The sequence below is a fragment of the Anomaloglossus baeobatrachus genome, chromosome 4 (genome assembly GCF_048569485.1).
Source record: "Anomaloglossus baeobatrachus isolate aAnoBae1 chromosome 4, aAnoBae1.hap1, whole genome shotgun sequence".
NCBI classification, from domain to species: Eukaryota; Metazoa; Chordata; class Amphibia; order Anura; family Aromobatidae; genus Anomaloglossus; species Anomaloglossus baeobatrachus.
In genome coordinates, this window is record NC_134356.1 from 26,473,739 (window position 1) to 26,491,408 (window position 17,670).

The window sequence follows — 17,670 nt, forward strand, 5'->3', positions numbered from 1 at the left end:
TCAGCAACGGATCCGTTTTTTTTTAGATGTCAACTGATGCAACTGATGGGTTTTTCACAGGATTCCGTTCACAGGAATCCTGTGAAAAAACGGATCAGTTGCGTCCGTTACATCCGTTATGCATCCGTTAGCGTCCGTTTCCAACGGATCCGTCGCGATCCGTTTTTTTTTTTTTTTTTTTTTCCTCTTCTTTTGGACAGCCCAATGGGAGTGGCTGAACTTTTGGAGATGTATATAAGAATGTGTTTGCACAGCCCATCTACAGGTTGGAGAAGAAGAATCAACATGGATGCAGTTACTTCTAAAATTCAGTTGGCTTTCATGGAATACTCTCATCAAGCCAACATGTTGGCATATAGGGTTGCAGAGGAGCAGCATGAACGCCGTCGTTTGCGTCGGCGTTTTTGGATCCACCCAATCAACTCAGTGAGGATGTCCCTTGGGGTTTTTAATACCCTGTGTTTGGAAATGAGAAGCCACCCAGAAAAATTCCACAGTTACGTAAGGATGTCTGGCCAAATGTTTGACGTTTTGGTTGAGAAGGTGGACCCATTCATACGACGCATGGATACATTTTGTCGCATGGCAATCCCTCCAGCCGAGCGTCTAATGATAACACTCCGGTAAGCCAATTGTATTGTACCTTCTGTTCTACACATACTGTAATGTAATTTATTGCCTGTCTTGTTGCTGATTGTTGATTATTTTCCTTTTTTTTTTTTTTTACAGCTTTTTGGCAACAGGGGAGTCTTTTGCCTCTCTGCACTTCCAATTCCGTATTGGAAAATCAACAATTGCTGGAATTGTGATAACAACATGCCAAGCATTGTGGGATAGTCTCCATTCGGAATATATCCCACATCCCACTGAACAAGATTGGTTGGCAATTGCATCAAAATATCAGGAAATATGTCAGTTCCCAAACTGTATTGGGGCTGTAGACGGAAAGCATATTAGGATCATCAAGCCTGCTCGCTCTGGCTCTGAATACTTTAATTACAAAAAGTACTTTTCAATTGTGTTGATGGCGATAGCTGACGCAGAGTATAAGTTTATAGCTGTTGATATAGGAGCATATGGCAAAAGTAACGACTCTCAAGTTTTCAAACTATCAGCAATGGGACGAAATTTGTACGGAAACAGTTTCTCCTTCCCTGCAGCAACACCGCTTCCAAACACTGATGGACCACCGATGCCTTTCGTTTGTGTGGGAGATGAAGCATTCCAACTAGACAAACATTTGATGAAACCGTTTTCTAGCCGTGCTCTAACACACACCAGGAAAATATTCAATTATCGGTTAAGTCGAGCTCGCCGCATGGTTGAATGCGCCTTTGGCATACTAACTGCTAAATGGCGAGTTTTGACAAGTGCAATAAATTTGAAAGTTGATAATGTTGACCATGTAGTGAAAGCGTGTGTGGTTTTACATAATTATCTTTTATCAAATGGTGACCTTGCTACTGAGGAACAAGTTTCGAATCCATTGCCAGAGTACCGAAACATCACCTTTCGAAGCAGTCAAGATGTTCTGCAAGTCCGTGAACAGTTCGCCACTTACTTTGTTTCTCCAGTTGGCAGACTGGACTGGCAGGATCAAATGGTGTGATATTTGTTCATTTTAATGTATATTATTTCAACCATCTTATTATACTACTGTAATTTTATGTTTACATAATATGTGCGAAGCTACTGTAATGCCTGCTTTACACGCTTCAATAAATCTTTCAATCCGTCGTCGGGGTCAAGTTGTTAGTGACGCACATCCGGCATCGTTCGTGACGTGTTTGCGTGTGAAACCTACATGCGATCAATATTGACCGAAAATACAGTGATCGCATACACGTCGTTTATTCCTCATACATTGGACGTTTTGTTGTATGAACCTAGTGAATTGTAACGTGTGACATCCCTCATACGATTTTGGTGTCTGATGCTATGTGTGCAGGTGTGCGCTCTGCACCGCAGCTTAAAAAAGCTCTGCTTCAGAGCGCAGCTGAAAAGCTGCATTCTTTTGCGCCTCACAATGTCTGTCATTCACTAATCTCTGTCAGTCCGTCACTATCTCTGTCCCTCACTCTCTGTCCATGTCAGTCTATCCCTCTTACCCCCTCTCTCATACTTACCATTCCCCGATCTCCGGCGCGGCGCTGCACTGCTGTTATAAAAACTCCGGCGGCTTTTACTGTTTTGAAAAAGCCGGCCGCCCATTAAACAATCTCGTATTCCCTGCTTTCCCCGCCCAACGGCGCCTAGGATTGGTTACAGTGAGACACGCCCCCACGCTGAGTGACAGGTGTCACACTGAACCCAATCACAGAAGCCGGTGGGCGTGTCTATACTGTGTAGTGAAATAAATAATTAAATAATTAAAAAAAACGGCGTGCGGTCCCCCCCAATTTTAAAACCAGCCAGATAAAGCCATACGGCTGAAGGCTGGTATTCTCAGGATGGGGAGCTCCACGTTATGGGGAGCCCCCCAGCCTAACAATATCAGCCAACAGCCGCCCAGAATTGCCGCATACATTATATGCGACAGTTCTGGGACTGTACCCGGCTCTTCCCGATTTGCCCTGGTGCGTTGGCAAATCGGGGTAATAAGGAGTTATTGGCAGCCCATAGCTGCCAATAAGTCCTAGATTAATCATGTCAGGCGTCTATGAGACACCATCCATGATTAATCTGTAAATTACAGTAAATAAACACACACACGCCCGCCCGAAAAAATCCTTTAATAAAAAACACAAACATATACCCTGGTTCACCACTTTAATCAGCCCCAAAAAGCCCTCCATGTCCGGCGTAATCCAGGATGCTCCAGCGTCGCTTCCAGCGCTGCTGCATGGAGGTGACCGGAGCTGCAGAAGACACAGCCGCTCCGGTCAGCTTCACACAGCTAATGAACACAGCCGCGCGATCAGCTGCTGTCACTGAGGTTACCCGCTGTCACTGGATCCAGCGGTGGATGCAGCGGTGGCCGCGGGTAACCTCAGTGACAGCTCAGCTGATCGCGCTACTCACCGCTGCTCCTCTCACCTCCACGCAGCAACTGAGGTGAGAAGCGCGATCAGTGCGGCTCTTTCTGTGTCTGCGGTCAGCAGCCATTCAGCTCTGCTACATGGCTGTCTGTGTCTGCTGTCAGCGGCCATGTAGCAGAGCTGAATGGCAGATGACATAGTAAAAACGCATCCCTACACATTACACACGCTTGGCAAGTCAATAAATAAAGAAAAAAAAAAGGTGCCCAATGCATACGTCACAGAACACACGATCTAAAGGATCGCACACAAAATTTATCAATTTAACATAGACTACTAACGCTCGTGTGACAGCAAATGAACGACCTACATGCAATCTCATTCAATCGCATATGCGACCTGGGCGTGTCACATCGCATACGAGATCGCATACGTAATTGTAAGGTGTAAAGCTGGCTTAAGATTGAGGAATATTGCAAATTTTTTTCGACAAACTGTGTTTGTAATGTATTCTTTTTTTGGACACTTGATGTTGTAAATCACTTCTAAAATTTAAATAAAAATGTATTTGGAAACTGTGTGACGTTATATAATCAAAGACACAAGAGTAAATTTTATGCATGTTTTATTTGAAAGTTAACAATTCTGAAAAATATGTTATAAATTCTCGTAAGTTCGTGGGGTGGAGATAACACTGGTGAGGCTCGCAGGGCTGCCCCCTTCAACAGATGGGGTATGTAAAGAGGAGAGGGAAGGGGAAGGTTGGGCAGAGGGTAATACAGAATGGGAAGGTGTGGCAAAGGTAAGAGAATTGTTGGGAAGAAAAGGGTTTGGAGAGACAGAATATTGATGAGGGCTGGGAGAAGGCTGAGGGATGGGAGAAGGCTGAGGGCTGGGATATGGTGGATTTTGTGGTAAGAGGGGCACAGACACAGAATGACGGTTTGTGAAATGTGTTGTTGGTGGAGCGGACATTGAGGATGGGGATGGAGTTGGGGCTGACATTTGTTGGCTAGAAAGTGGGGATGGAGAAGGAACATAACTTTGTATAGAGTGTTGATGATATGCAGGCATTGATGTAGGGTTTTGCATTGCAGAATGGTACTGGACAGATGATGGGTAATGTCCAGAGGGCTGAAACTGTGCAGAAGTTTGGTGAGTAGGGGCTGCTGGCTGAGGTGGTTGAGTAGTGGAGGCTGGGTGAGGTGTTGTCAGAGGGGCTGTTTGAGGTGGTACAGTAGGGGCTGGTGGTAGAGTAGGTGCTGGAGGCTGAGGAGGAACAGTATAGGCTGGAGGGTGAGGTGGTAGAGTAGTGGGTAAATTAAGAGAAGAAAGGTAACGTACTCTGCAAAGAGCATCCTGGCAGGCCTGCATCACATACAGTTGCTGCTCAGAGGTTAGGTTTTCCAGCTGTCCGACTATGGATTGGAAATAGTGTTGTGTGGGTCTTAACTCTGAACGCATCAGATCCATCTTGCTGGACAACTCATGTAAGCTATGGCTTATCAGTTGGAAGCCAGCAATTATTTGCTCTGATAACACCTTCATTAAGCTATGGATGGATGCGTTTAGAGCTAAGATTTCGGGGCTGCCCCTATCCAGTCCCCTTGGGCGCTGTCGCACCGAACCAAAAGTTGTTCGCGTGTCAGAAGCGTCCAAGGGGTTGGTTAAGGGAACACCTACTCGCTGCTGAGCAGCAGCTGCATGCACTGAGGTCTGCCAGTAAGCTGTTGGGAAAGATGGTATGGAAGGTAAAGATGTAGAAGAAGTAGAGGTGGAAGGGAAAGAAGTAGAGGTGGAAGGGAGGGAGGGATCAGCGGTAGAGGTGGAAGGGAGGGAGGAATCAGAGGTAGAGGTGGAAGGGAGGGATGGATCACAGGGACTGTTGGAGGGGGCACCAGTGACGGTCTCTTCTGTCATCGTTTCAGGAGGGGGCTGGACTGCTGCAGGCTCCGTCGTGCTACAGAATGTTCTGTGGGATTAAACAAAAAACAAAATTTAAATTACTTTCAAATTTTAATAAGCATTCTGTTCTCCAAAAAAAAAAGCATAAATAATTTACAAATCAACTCAAAGTCGGTGCAATTACCTTCTAGAAATCATAGACGATCGCAGGAACGCAAGGGCTTCGGCATACTTGTACTTGGAGCCCTTGCGTTTCCCCGAACCACTTGGAGCCTGCATTTCCACATTTAACTCCCTCCTGAAACGATCGCGTAGGGACCGCCACCGGGTGATCAGCCTTGTACCTGAAAATAGATAATACAAAAGATTCAGAGAATTACAGTGTAAAGCCGACAAGTACATTCAATGAATTATCTATACTTACGTGCATTGTTTTGGGCCCTTGTGTCGAATCTATCCCATCCATCTAGCATGATTCCAGCGATTTGGTCCCAGAGTCGTCGGGTGACAACTGCATCAGCATGGCGGTGGTCTTGCATGGACCACAACGGCTGCCTTTCATGGACGAGGTCGATGAGGAGGTCGACATCGAATCCCGCTTCCTCCACATCTGATTCCCCGTCCGGCCGCCGCTGTGAACCCTGTGTAATCAGAAACATATTGAACATTAAAACCATTAATGTGATACATCCTTTCAGAATAAATGAAAACACACTCACACGCTGTCGACCACCGCCGCGCACACGACCCCGGGCATCGCTGGGAGGGACTCTAGGACGGGCACCACCTTGCACCTAAAAATAGAATTAAAACATTAGAACCAACAACATTTTTATTTTGTGTTGTAATGTTTGTGATATAAGTTATATGAAATATACTTGTGAAGCCCCACAGGTGTTGTGTCGGTGCATACCTTCAGGGACTCCACGTAGCTGGATCTGGTCACAGGTAGGAAATCTTCGGTTTTTGATCGTGACGCCACTCTCAGTATTTGCGGTCAGAGGGGACCGCCACTGCAGGTTAGAGGACGCCTGGGGCTGATGGTGGGTGCAGTCGGGTGTAGTAGCCTCCTGAGAGTGAGGCAAGCCCCAGGGCCCTTTGTAAAGCTGTAGTACCACAAGTCGCAGAATGACCACACACAGGCAGAGTGTCTTTCAGGGTTTTTACTCACTTCAGGTGGCAGGGTGAGTAACCCGGGCGTAACTGGGATGAACCAGGTGGGAACCAGGTATCCTTCCGGCTGACTGTATGAGGGTGACTGCAAACTCGCCTTCCTTAGCCCTTGGTGGTTTGGGGTAACCCCGACTTTGAGTCCCTATGGGGGTCACCCAGGGAAGATGCTCCAAGCCTCTCTCCCCTTCTTGTTTTGCCGTGTGCTTGTTCCCCGGGCCAGGCCACTCCAGCCTCTTGCCTCCTGTGACCTATGGGCCCTACTTGCGGTTACGTGGCTGCGGCTTTTGGTTGTTGTGGTGTGGGCTGTAAGAGCCCCACACCGGCAGGTTTAGCAGGGAAAGGTGAATCTATCCTCGCTTCGGGATCTGCCGCCCGGTTGGGCCTGGTGCTCTCTAGAAGTCTCCTTACTTCCCACTCCGTGCACTCTCTAGCTGAAGCTGGCTTTCAGGCAGCACTCCTAGTTGACCGTTCTCCCCCGTCTGTAGCCACTGCGCGGGCGCTGTTAGACAGCAACAGCCCCACAGGTCTGCTCCTCACTGAGCCCTCTGGAGTTCTCTGCTCTAACTGACTCACTGCTCCTCCTCTCCTGTTCTTGCCTACGCCACCTAGCAACCAGACTCTCCACCACACCCCTTGAGAGGAGATGGAGGCTTTTAACCCCCTGCCACTATTCCAGTGGAGGTATAGGCTTTGCCCCCTCCTGGGATCCCCAGGGGTCCTCTCATGGGTACATGTGTGAGACCTGATCACTATGCGCCTGTGTTCCACACCCCAGTCAGCCTTCTGGATTACCTGTATTGTGCTGTTCCCAGCATGGGTGCAGCACTCAGTGGTGCCTGACCAGGTCAGGGGCGCCACATTCTTACATGTTGCGAGCCTTCACCAGACATCTCGCCACCCCGTTCGCCTTCTTCTGGGCTCCCCTGTGATTCATCTTCCGCCTGCTCTTCCTGTATGCAAGTTTGTAAAATTTTTGTTATATTTCATCTCAGATCACAAAGTCAATCGGTTAATAATAATTACCTCCAATCGCTGTTGCCTTGAAGGGGGGCTCCCAGAAGAAGACATGATATAAGAGCTATAAAAATGAAATACAACACGTTAGTAAAACAAAGTTGCCGCTAATCACCGGTACAGTGGCCTGCAAACATACATACTTACATGTGTTGGCAACTGTTGTGGTACTAAAGGACACGTCACAGAACACTCAAGACCACTTTAGTTGGTGGATGTCAACCACCGAGCAAAAAGCTGTGGAGAGACAAAAAACAACACGTTAGTAAAACAAAGTTGCCGCTAATCACCGGTACAGTGGCCTGCAAACAGATGCTTTTTAATATATCTCTATATATATATATATATATATATATATATATATATATATATATATATATATATATATATATATATATATATATATATATATATATATATATATATATCTATATCTATATATATATATATATCTATATCTATATATATATGATAATACATGAATATCCCCACCCACAATAATACCATTAATAACCCAATCCACCAAGGTAAAATAATCCCATAAACTAAAGAAATCTATACCCTCATAGCACAATTTTTTTTCCGAAACTTTAACTCCCTCTGCAATTCTATTTTTAAAACCTAATAAAAAACAACATTAAAATTTCACACACACACACACACACACACACACACACACACACGTGTAACCGTTAAACATAGATCCCTATACAACAAAGTACATTAATGTTTTTGTGTGACCATTGCAAAATACAACCCCAAAAAAAATCGATGATAACCAAAATTTTAAACCATATAAAAACACTAAACAGGCGCAAAAATAGGCAAAATGACCAGATTGGGAATATTTTTATTTTTAATTTTTTTTTTTACTTTTTTTCGATTTTTCTAAAAAAAAAAAAAAAAAAAAAAAAAAAAAGAGCATAAACTCTTTATTGAAAAATTTAACAGTACAAATAAATACAGAACGAAGAAAAAAAAAATAAAAAATGGAACCACAAAAAAAATACAAAATAAATATACTAATTAAACATACAAAAAAGTAACAAAATATAGAACAGAAAAATAAAAATGGAATAAAACCTCTAACCAAAAAAAAAAAAAGGAATATACTAAAAAAAAAAAAATACAAAATAAAAAAAAAAAAAATACAAAATAAAACTCTAATAAAGTAATAAAATGAAAAAAAACCCCATGACAAATAAAAAAAAAAAAAAAAAAAATACAAAAAAAAGGGGGACAACAGATCACAGAAATACACCTCACCCTGGCAATGGCTGTTCCGCCTTGGATCTAGCTGGTCTCTGGCTGTTCCTCCTTGGATCTAGCTGGTCTCTGGAAGGTCTTCTCTGCATGTGCTCTGGGTCTGCTCTGGCTGGTTTGTTGGTCAGGTAGCATTGTCTGATTGTTGATAACAGCTTCTTTATATACCTTTCTAAATTTAGCAACTTCCTGGGCATGCTCAGTAGAGCATGACGGAATCCTGCGCTGGATTCCGTTGTAAGACTGATTACGACGGAATCCTGCACCATAGACATGCATTACAAGCTTGGCGGATCGCGACGGATTCCTGCAAGGTGCGTTGTTTTCAACGGCCCGAAAAACGTTACATTCTGCGTTGCTCCCCGCTCGGCGGTCAGTCAAAAACGACGGACCGCGACGCAGCGGATGCAACGCAGGGTCATCAGTCGCAATCCGTCACTAATAGAAGTCTATGGGGAAATACAGGATTCCTGCAAAATATTTTGCAGGATTCCGTAATTCCTCAAGGCTACGGATTGTGACTGATGCAAAACACAGGATGTGTGAACTTAGCCTAAGAGACAGTTGTTGTGCTCCGACCCTGACAGCATCTGCTGTCATCTGGATACTCCCCCTGGGCTGTCCAGATCACAGCAAAAGGGAGGAGATCTCTACCATCTTTGTGGAGCTCACAGTGTATGCTGTGTGCTACACTTTCCCCATGTCAGTCGCCGGTAGTGATGGGCAGTCCGGCTCTTTTTGATGAGCCGGCTCATTTGGCTCGGCTCACCAAAAAGAATCGGCTCTTTCGGCTCAAAAAACGGCTCTTTTTTTTAAAAAAAACCCTCTGCTACACCTTGTGATGATACAGAACCTCCCCTGTACATTGGGAACCTCATTCTACAGCCTTGTATGTATCTAGTGAAGCAGTAAAAACAGTTTTTAGCATTATTGTTTCCGTTTCCTCAGATTGTCAGCTCTTCTGGACAGGGCCCTCGCTCCTCTTTTATGTGGTGTTTTTTGTACATGTCCTTTCTACATTAGTCAGTGCTCTGATATGTGTCGCTCCTACAAAAGATTATAATTCCTGAAATTAAAGGCGAGTTGCAATTACTGTGCTGCCTGTCACTATATGTGCAACACACACACACACTGTACACACATACTGTACATACTGAACACAAAGGACACACATACATACACACATTGTACACACATACTGTACGCACACCAACATATGGAAGCATAGGATACTGAATAGCAAAATCAGTTCTTTTCAACACAACCTGGAACAGAAATGTTTAAATGCTAACATAGCATGGGTCCAACTTCTGCTGGTGGTGCACAGCACTACAAATCCCAGCAAGTGGAACACAATATGGCAATGCAACACTAGTTACATACCAACTTTTTTAACAGTTAAGTGACAATAAATGTCATTGAGGTAGTATTGCACATAAAACAAATGTATAGAGGTTGTCCTGACTAACATTGATGGTCTGGCCTTACTATAGGTAATCAATGTGTGATGGCTGGAGGGCGGATGTGCGGTATCTAGCCGCTGTCACTACATACAAGATGGAGCACCTTCATAACAGCAAATCTGGCCAGCATTAAGAACAGCTGATCATCCGAGGTGTCGGGTGCGGCCCTACAGCAATCACACATTGATCAACTAAAGCAGAGGTGAGGACCTCCAGGTCTGGAGGGTGCAGGTCATGTGTTCAGGATTTCCTTATGGTACTGTCACACTGGTGGAGGATCGCCTCTGAACATGCCTGTAGTCCAGGTGAGGCAGGGAGCTATACTTTGTATGGCTCCCGTCATGTGTCAGAACACTATTGCTGCGTCACACTGGTGGAGGATCGCCTCTGAACATGCCTGTAGTCCAGGCGAGGCAGGGAGCTATACTTTGTATGGCTCCTGTCATGTGTCAGAGCACTATTGCTGCGTCACACGCGGCAATGTGTTCAGATCGCCTGCTCCTCATCGCCAGGTTTCCCAGCAGTGCTAGGCAACCTCCGAATTCAGGAGATGAGCGGTGGCAGCGGGAAATTGCCCTGTCACACGAGGCGACACACTGGCGATGTCATTGTAACTTGACCATGCCTACTAAGTTGCAGCAACATCGCCAGTGATACCTCCCTGTCTGACGGGGTCTTTAGTATTGCACAGTTGATAATTGAATCATCTACACTGTGTGTGGCACTCAAGACCTGAAGTTTCCCATCTCTGAATTAAAGTAAGGGCCCTGTCACACATGTCAATGTGGTGGGCAACGTCGCTGATGACCGTGTGACCCCGCCCACCGCATCAACGTCACGGGTGAGATGTCATATGTGACGATCTCACCTGCGACTTCTCCTGCAATGTCGCTGTGTGATGCCATAGCATCACACCAGTGTCTCCAGGAGCTATAGTGCAGCTCCTGAAGTCGCTGGTGTGAAGGTGTCACATGCAGCCATGTCGCTAGATTGCAGTTGCGTGGTTTTCGGTCCGGACCGAAAACTTCGCGACTGCGACCAGCGATAAATTGTGGGGCGATTTTGCCGGGTCACACGTGGCGATGCACTCACGATATCGCCGCAGTGACATCGCTGTGGCGATATCGTGAGTCACATTAGGCTGCGGGGAAACCAGGAGAGGTAAGTACAGATTTATTTTTTAATGAGTACATGCTCGCCAGAGGATTATGGGGGAGGAGGGGGGTGCATTATAGTCTATGGCGAGTTGTGAGGCTGCATTATGCTATGTGGAAGGCTGTGAGGCTGCATTATACTATATGGAGGGCTGTGAGGCAGTATTATACTATATGGAGGATAATGGGGGTGCATTATTATAATTGGATGACTATGGGGACTATGGGATGCATTATAATATATAAATGACTATGAGGGTACATTGTGATATATGGAGGAATATGGGGATGCGTTATAATAATTGGATGACTATGGTGGTGGGAGGGGAAGACCATATATACCAGGATAAGGGACATATATACACGGGGCCCATACATATGATCTGACCAACATGTGTGCGCGCGGAGTGTGACAGGTGGGGGAGTGCCCAGGTCTACATTTCACACTGTGGCTCACCAGACTCTAGTTACGCCACTGATAATTAGGAAGCGATACAAAAAAAAGTGTTTTATAGATGTGTGCAGATGTCAGATCTATTTACATCTAAAAATGCCAGGATTTGTTAACAGAAATAGAAAAAAAGTCTTAACTGCGAGAATTGTGACACCGCAACGCCACAGACACATGCATATAGAGGCTAATGAATATGTTGTATGTAGTCACCAAACTAGTAAAAAAATATCAATTGTGGTCACAAAAAAAAAATACACAGACACACGCACAGACACACACACACACATGCATAGACACTCACACACACACACACACACACATGCATAGACACTCACACACACACACACACACACACACAGACACACACACACACAGACACACACACACAGACACACACACACACAGCAGCTTCCACTAAACATTGAAGGAATGGAGACATGGCTTATGATCAATGATTTTCTCTTTTTTATGCCAGAAAGAAAACCTTACAGGGTTAAATGAACATGTCAGCGGCCATCTGTGCTGTGCACACACTGGACACTAACTCTATACAATGATTGAAGCTGTATACACTTCTTTACATATGTTTGGTCTAAAATGCTATTACCCAGCAACTGGTCAGGTCTTTACTGTAGTGGTCCTGAACCCTAATTAATACCTAGAGAAGATGATCATTGTTATCAGCAAACAAGCTGAGCCCTCTCCTCCTACACATTACCATATGTGCCAGTCGAGGTCAGAAAACTTAACCCTAGCACATCATTCCCTGGTACTCAATTGTGCCCACTGAACTAAGGAAGAACCACTATGTGTGTATAGCTTTAAGTGTCAGCTCCTGCCCAGAGCTTGTGTTTACTTTACTCTTCTCCTTATCTCCTGCTTCCCCCTGAAGCAGAGAAAAAAAAAAAAAAAAAAAGCGGCTCTTTATGGCTCGTTCACTTTGATGATTCGGCTCATATCGTTCACTTCAAAGAGCCGGCTCAAAGAATCGGCTCGTTCGCGAACGACACATCACTAGTCGCCGGGATGGATGGGGTGAGTACCGATGCTGGGCAGCAGTGATTGCACCGTAACTAATTCTGGCATGCTGCTCCCTGCCTCTCACCCCCCCACTCCCACTGCGCCGCTCGCCCCACAGTCCCCGTTGCTATATACTGGGATCGCTGACAGGACAGGCTGCCGTGGGCGCAGGTCTGAGGAAAATGCATGCAGGTGGAAGCAATGATCGCTGCGTGACATCTATAGTGTCGCTCAAGCTGCAGATCAGCCCTCATTGCTGCATGTCACCTGAACCTCTAATCCCGGCCAGCAGCACAGTATATGGGGTCCTTGGGATACAGTCAGTGGTGCATTGGGATACAGTGGAGCACTATGCAGCTGGCTTTTGTGACACTTTAGACATATTAGGATCACTTTGCAGTCACAAACAAAATAGCTCCGCACTGCAATCCTAAACTTCATCTTCCCTTATCCTTTTGGAAACACCCAGATCGGGAGAGGAGAGGTGTGACACCACACACAGGAGAGCACATTCCACCCACTTCTACTGCAGCTGTAATGTGAGCTAGTTCTACAGTAGGATTTCAGCAACTGCCCCCCCCCCCCTACTGTTTAAGAGTGGAAAAATCTTTATTTTTTTATATTTTTCTCAATTAAACATTTATACAAAAAACATTAAAACTTTACATTTTTCAAAAAAAAAAATAAAAATGAAATTTTAACGCCACCTTCCCTTTAATTTTACACTACAGCAATCTGACTGCAACCAATCAGATGCCAGCATGGGGGGTGAGCAGGGGAAGCATTGAATATTCATTTTGTTATTTTGTTTAAACATTGAGCCAGTGCAGTAGTCTGACAGCCATGTTATCTTTGGGTAAACAGAGCATGTATAATTGTCCTGCTCTTTGCAGCCCCCTAGGGCCATTTTACAGCATGCAAGTCTCCATTGATTTATATGGCGTGCGGGTTTGAGTCCAATTAAAGTCCAGGTAACTTGATTAAACTTGGGACTAAGTGAGGCTGAACCCGAACATCCATGGATCCACTGATTCCTATTGCTACTGCTCCTCCCTGAGCCTATGTGACGGCCTGGACTAGTAAGGTCATCCCAGGTAGACAGACACACACACACACACACACACACACACACACACACACTTCCCCGACCAGGTGACATCAGCCAACCAAGAAACCCTTGTCACCACCCTCCAGGTTTGATGTCCACACCAGGGGGGGCGGAGCCAGGCTGTTTGCTCCGCCCACCGAGGAGTTCACAGGCCTGGAGGCAGGAAAACAGTCGGACAAGTTGTAGTGCAGAGTAGAGGGAAGTCAAGTCCAAGGGCAGACCTGTGTCCAGGCCTTCCAACAGACTACCCGGTGGCTGGGTCGGAGCCCAGTCACCTTTGGCAAGGAGGCAGACGGTGGTGGCCGTCTGCAGGAGCTGGGATTACAGCCGGTGGACCCGTAGGGACTGGGGTCAGGTGGTGGCCCGCCGGTACCGAACCGGGGAACCAATTGGAAACCGGAGCACCAGGAGGGGTACTCAGACCCAGTACAAAGCCCTGAACAGACAGGGCCAAGTCAAATCAACTGATTGAGGACTGGACTTTAGGACCTATCCCACACAAGACCCGTTAGAAGACAACAGCCCAACCATACAGGGTAAAGCCACCACCAAGGCATAGAGACACAAAGGTCCAGCGTCTGCGGGCAAATGGGTTCCTACGGCATGTACAAGTCGGGGATCGGACTACCGTTGCTTAGGCATAGGAGTCAAACATTCATACAAAGAGGTGCAGGAGAAAGGCAGAAACCACCAACCTATTCTGGGAGAAGCTGCAGCCGGCTGCGGGCCCCGTTCCATCACCCAGTTTGGTTTACCAGAGACTCCAGTGTATTGTGTCAGTGAGTACACCAGTGCCTTCGAGCCGCGCACCACGCCGCACAGCATCAGCACGCACCCACTCCCACGCCTCAGCACCTTCCCCGGGCCCATCGCTCCCCTACCCACGGAGGGGTCAACACCAAGCTGCGCAACACAGTCCCCGGGAGGCCTAGTTAACGGCAGCGGTGGTGTCCATCTATTCACCACAACCCGTGGGTGGAGTCACGAACTTACATCCCAAACCAAACCACCACGGCCCCGGTCGTGTAGCGCCAATCCCCTTGCAGAGCGACGTGACCCCCGGGTCTGTGAGAGGCTCGAGCCACCACCCACCGTACGAGCACGGATCCGAGCAGCTCGGCGGACGCAGCCGAGCCCGCGGGGCGGTACACCTACTCTTACTCCTCTTCCACTCCCCTCTATTGCTCACTACTTTCTTTCTCCCTCTCTTTTTCTTCTGTTTTCTCCTTCCCTTTCATCTTTACTTGGAAAGTATACTCTCCTTTTTATGTTTTATCAAACAACACTTTCCCTTATGAAGTTTAAGCTCGTTATGTCACTGTATTTTTACTTCTATTAGGTAATTTATAATATGATCTTGGAAAATCTTATGTTATATGTAATTCTAGAAATGGCTGACTGTGCTTTACTGTTTACACTTATCCAATTTAGTTTAACCTCTTATTGTCTTTTTGCTTGTTGTTCACTTTAAATTAATAGACAAGATTAAGAAAGATTTTTTTAATACAAAATTTATAAAATCAGAAATCATCCAAAGGAAGAAGCTACAATCAGTGTGACCGAGACCAAGAATGAGATTAGATATTCCACAACAATCCCAGATATTAATGGAGGACAGTAACAATTATATCAGATGAACAGTCAGATATAAGTGACCTGTTCTTTATTATCCATCTATTAGATTGGCAAATTTCTAGTTATCGATCACTAAAAGGTTTCCTTACAAATTGTTGAGCAAATTATTAAGATTTTACAGATAAGAAAAAAAAAAAACAAAAAAAAACAAAACAACAATTTCAAAGGATTATATCAAGAAAAGCCGATCTGACCTTTACTAGTCGCCTCATTTCTGGAAAAAAAGTGAAGAAAATCTTATCAGAGATTCCATTGTAGAAGAAGAGAACAAAAGGTATAAAAAAGTCTTCTAGTTACTGAGAGGGAATTATAAGCAGCGTATAGATATATGATCAGGAGGATATAATTGCATCAGATTATCAGCAAAAGTCACATCATTTCACCATTATATTCTTTATCACCAGTTTCTTATATTATGATGGTTTCTTCCTGCTGCTGCTTTTCCCTAATATCTTTATAGAACTGTTATATACACATAATACAGCATGAAGGGGCTCGGAGAAGGCGGCAGTGAAGGTGTGTAAGTGTCTGATGGGGTCACACAGCTCATAAAAGGACAACTGCCCGGCCCCATAATCCAGACAGATTCTGAATCTATTACTGGACATATTGTCAGGTAACACGATAACTTTACTGTCATGTATCAGTGAACACTTATTATATTGCCACAAAATCCAGGACTTGTTGTTATATCCAATCAGTGACTGCCCCCTTCTGTCTATACTGGGATAACACATCCCCACCATCCACTCCCCTGATCTACTGCCGTCCACATCCCAGTAATGTCGTCCTGAGGTAAATCCCCTCCTGCTCGTCACCTGATAATCCTCAAACCTCTCTGCTGTTTCTGGACGATTCTGGTTGCTTTGTCTCCAAGTTGCAGTTTTCAGGTCGTCTGATATAAGGAGATCATTAGCAGCTGTGTTTACATCCAGTAATATGTCTGCAGGACACTCCACATAGATCCCCCTCCTTATACCTGTTATTACCTCACATAATGTGTGTAATTTATGTGAGATCACAGCCACATCCAGGTCATCTCCATCATGAAGCTGTTTATCATGTCCCCCTGTGTCCTCATCACCTTCCTCCTCCTCAGGATCACACAAGTCCCCGGTGTCTGGTTCCTGTAAGACGGTCAGTGGATCAGTCATGTTACACAGCTCCTCAATGTGCCTCATCTTCCTGGACAGCTCGTCCTTCTTTATTTCCAGCTGATGGATCAGAGCAGACGGTGACTCTTCCTTTTCCTGCCTCGAGATCTCACTCAGGACCTTCTTCTCCAGGTCATCCACCCATCTCCTGATGTCTGTACACAGGGCAGTGACTCTCTCGGCTTCTCCAGCTGCTTTCTCTTGAGTTTTCCTTCTCTGCTTCTCCAATCTCTGGACTCTTTCCTCAGTCTTCTCTTTCTTTATGATCAGTTTCTGGAGAACATTTCTCAGTTTCTTAGTCTTGGTCCTTGAGGCCTCATCCAGTGACTTCATTTTATGTCCAGTATGTTCCCCAATCAAACTGCAGGACACACAGATACAAGCCGCGTCCTCAGTGCAGTAATATTCCAGGATCTTCTTATGGACAGAACATTTCCTTTTCTCCAGAGAAGTGCTGGGATCAGATAAGACGTGTTCTGGTGATTTGCTGTGAGCCCTCAGATGTTTCTCACACAGAGAAGCCTCACAGTGTAGACAGGATCTAACAGCAGGTACAGGAGAGTCCACACAGTAAGTGCAGTAGATCCCAGTGATCTCCTTTTGTTCTTGCTGAGTAATCAGGAAACGTTCTGCGACATTATGAAGATATAAGTTCCTCATCAGCGCCGGCCGCTCCTGAAACTGTTCTCTGCAGTCAGGACAGGAATAAACTCCAGACTTGTCCTGTGTATCCAGCACACGATCAATACAGACCCGGCAGAAGTTGTGTCCACATCTCAGCATTACAGGATCCTTAAAAATAGATAAACAGATGGTGCAGAGCAGCTCGTCCATCAGATCAGCAGACGCCATGGCTGAAAAAAAAAAAAACAAGAAAAAAAAAAAAACCATACTACAATTATCTGATACTCAAAGCAAAGGTCAAGCTTAGAGATATAGAGGTGACAGAGATGGGTGACCTATCTAGCGCTCTGGCAAAAATTAAGACCTCATTTGCAAATTGTCAGTTTTTCAGATTTTTCGCTTTATATTTTTGAGTAAAATGTAAATTGTTCTTTTATTCTATAAACTACTGTCAACGTCTCTGAATTTGCAAGCAAAACATTTTGTATTTATTTGTAAAAATGAGAAATAGTCAAAATAAGAAAAAAAAAAAATTAATTGCTTTCAGACCTCAAATAATGCAAAAAACACACGTTCATAATCATTTAGAAACAACAATACTAATAATGTTTTAACAGAGAAGAGTTCAGAAATTAATATTTTGTGGAATAGCCATGATTTTTAAATCACAGCTTTCATGCATTTTGGCATGCTTTCAACCAGTCCTTCACACCGCTTTTGGGTGA

The 17,670-nt window shown here is 45.1% G+C and overlaps 2 protein-coding genes across 2 annotated transcripts; both read right to left on the reverse strand.

Annotated features, from left to right (window-relative positions):
• Positions 1-3,586: 3,586 nt before the first annotated feature.
• On the reverse strand, positions 3,587-5,302 carry LOC142301095 (uncharacterized). The gene is made up of 2 exons (XM_075342115.1): positions 5,068-5,302; positions 3,587-4,950 (listed from the first exon to the last, which is right to left on the reverse strand). Exons 1-2 carry the CDS (start codon positions 5,283-5,285, stop codon positions 3,636-3,638), a joined length of 1,533 nt encoding a protein of 510 aa, XP_075198230.1. The 5' UTR covers positions 5,286-5,302; the 3' UTR covers positions 3,587-3,635.
• A 10,076-nt stretch (positions 5,303-15,378) lies between these two features.
• LOC142301096 (E3 ubiquitin/ISG15 ligase TRIM25-like) lies at positions 15,379-17,173 on the reverse strand. Its single transcript, XM_075342116.1, has one exon. It carries the CDS (start codon positions 17,171-17,173, stop codon positions 15,581-15,583), a length of 1,593 nt encoding a protein of 530 aa, XP_075198231.1. The 3' UTR covers positions 15,379-15,580.
• Positions 17,174-17,670: the final 497 nt, after the last annotated feature.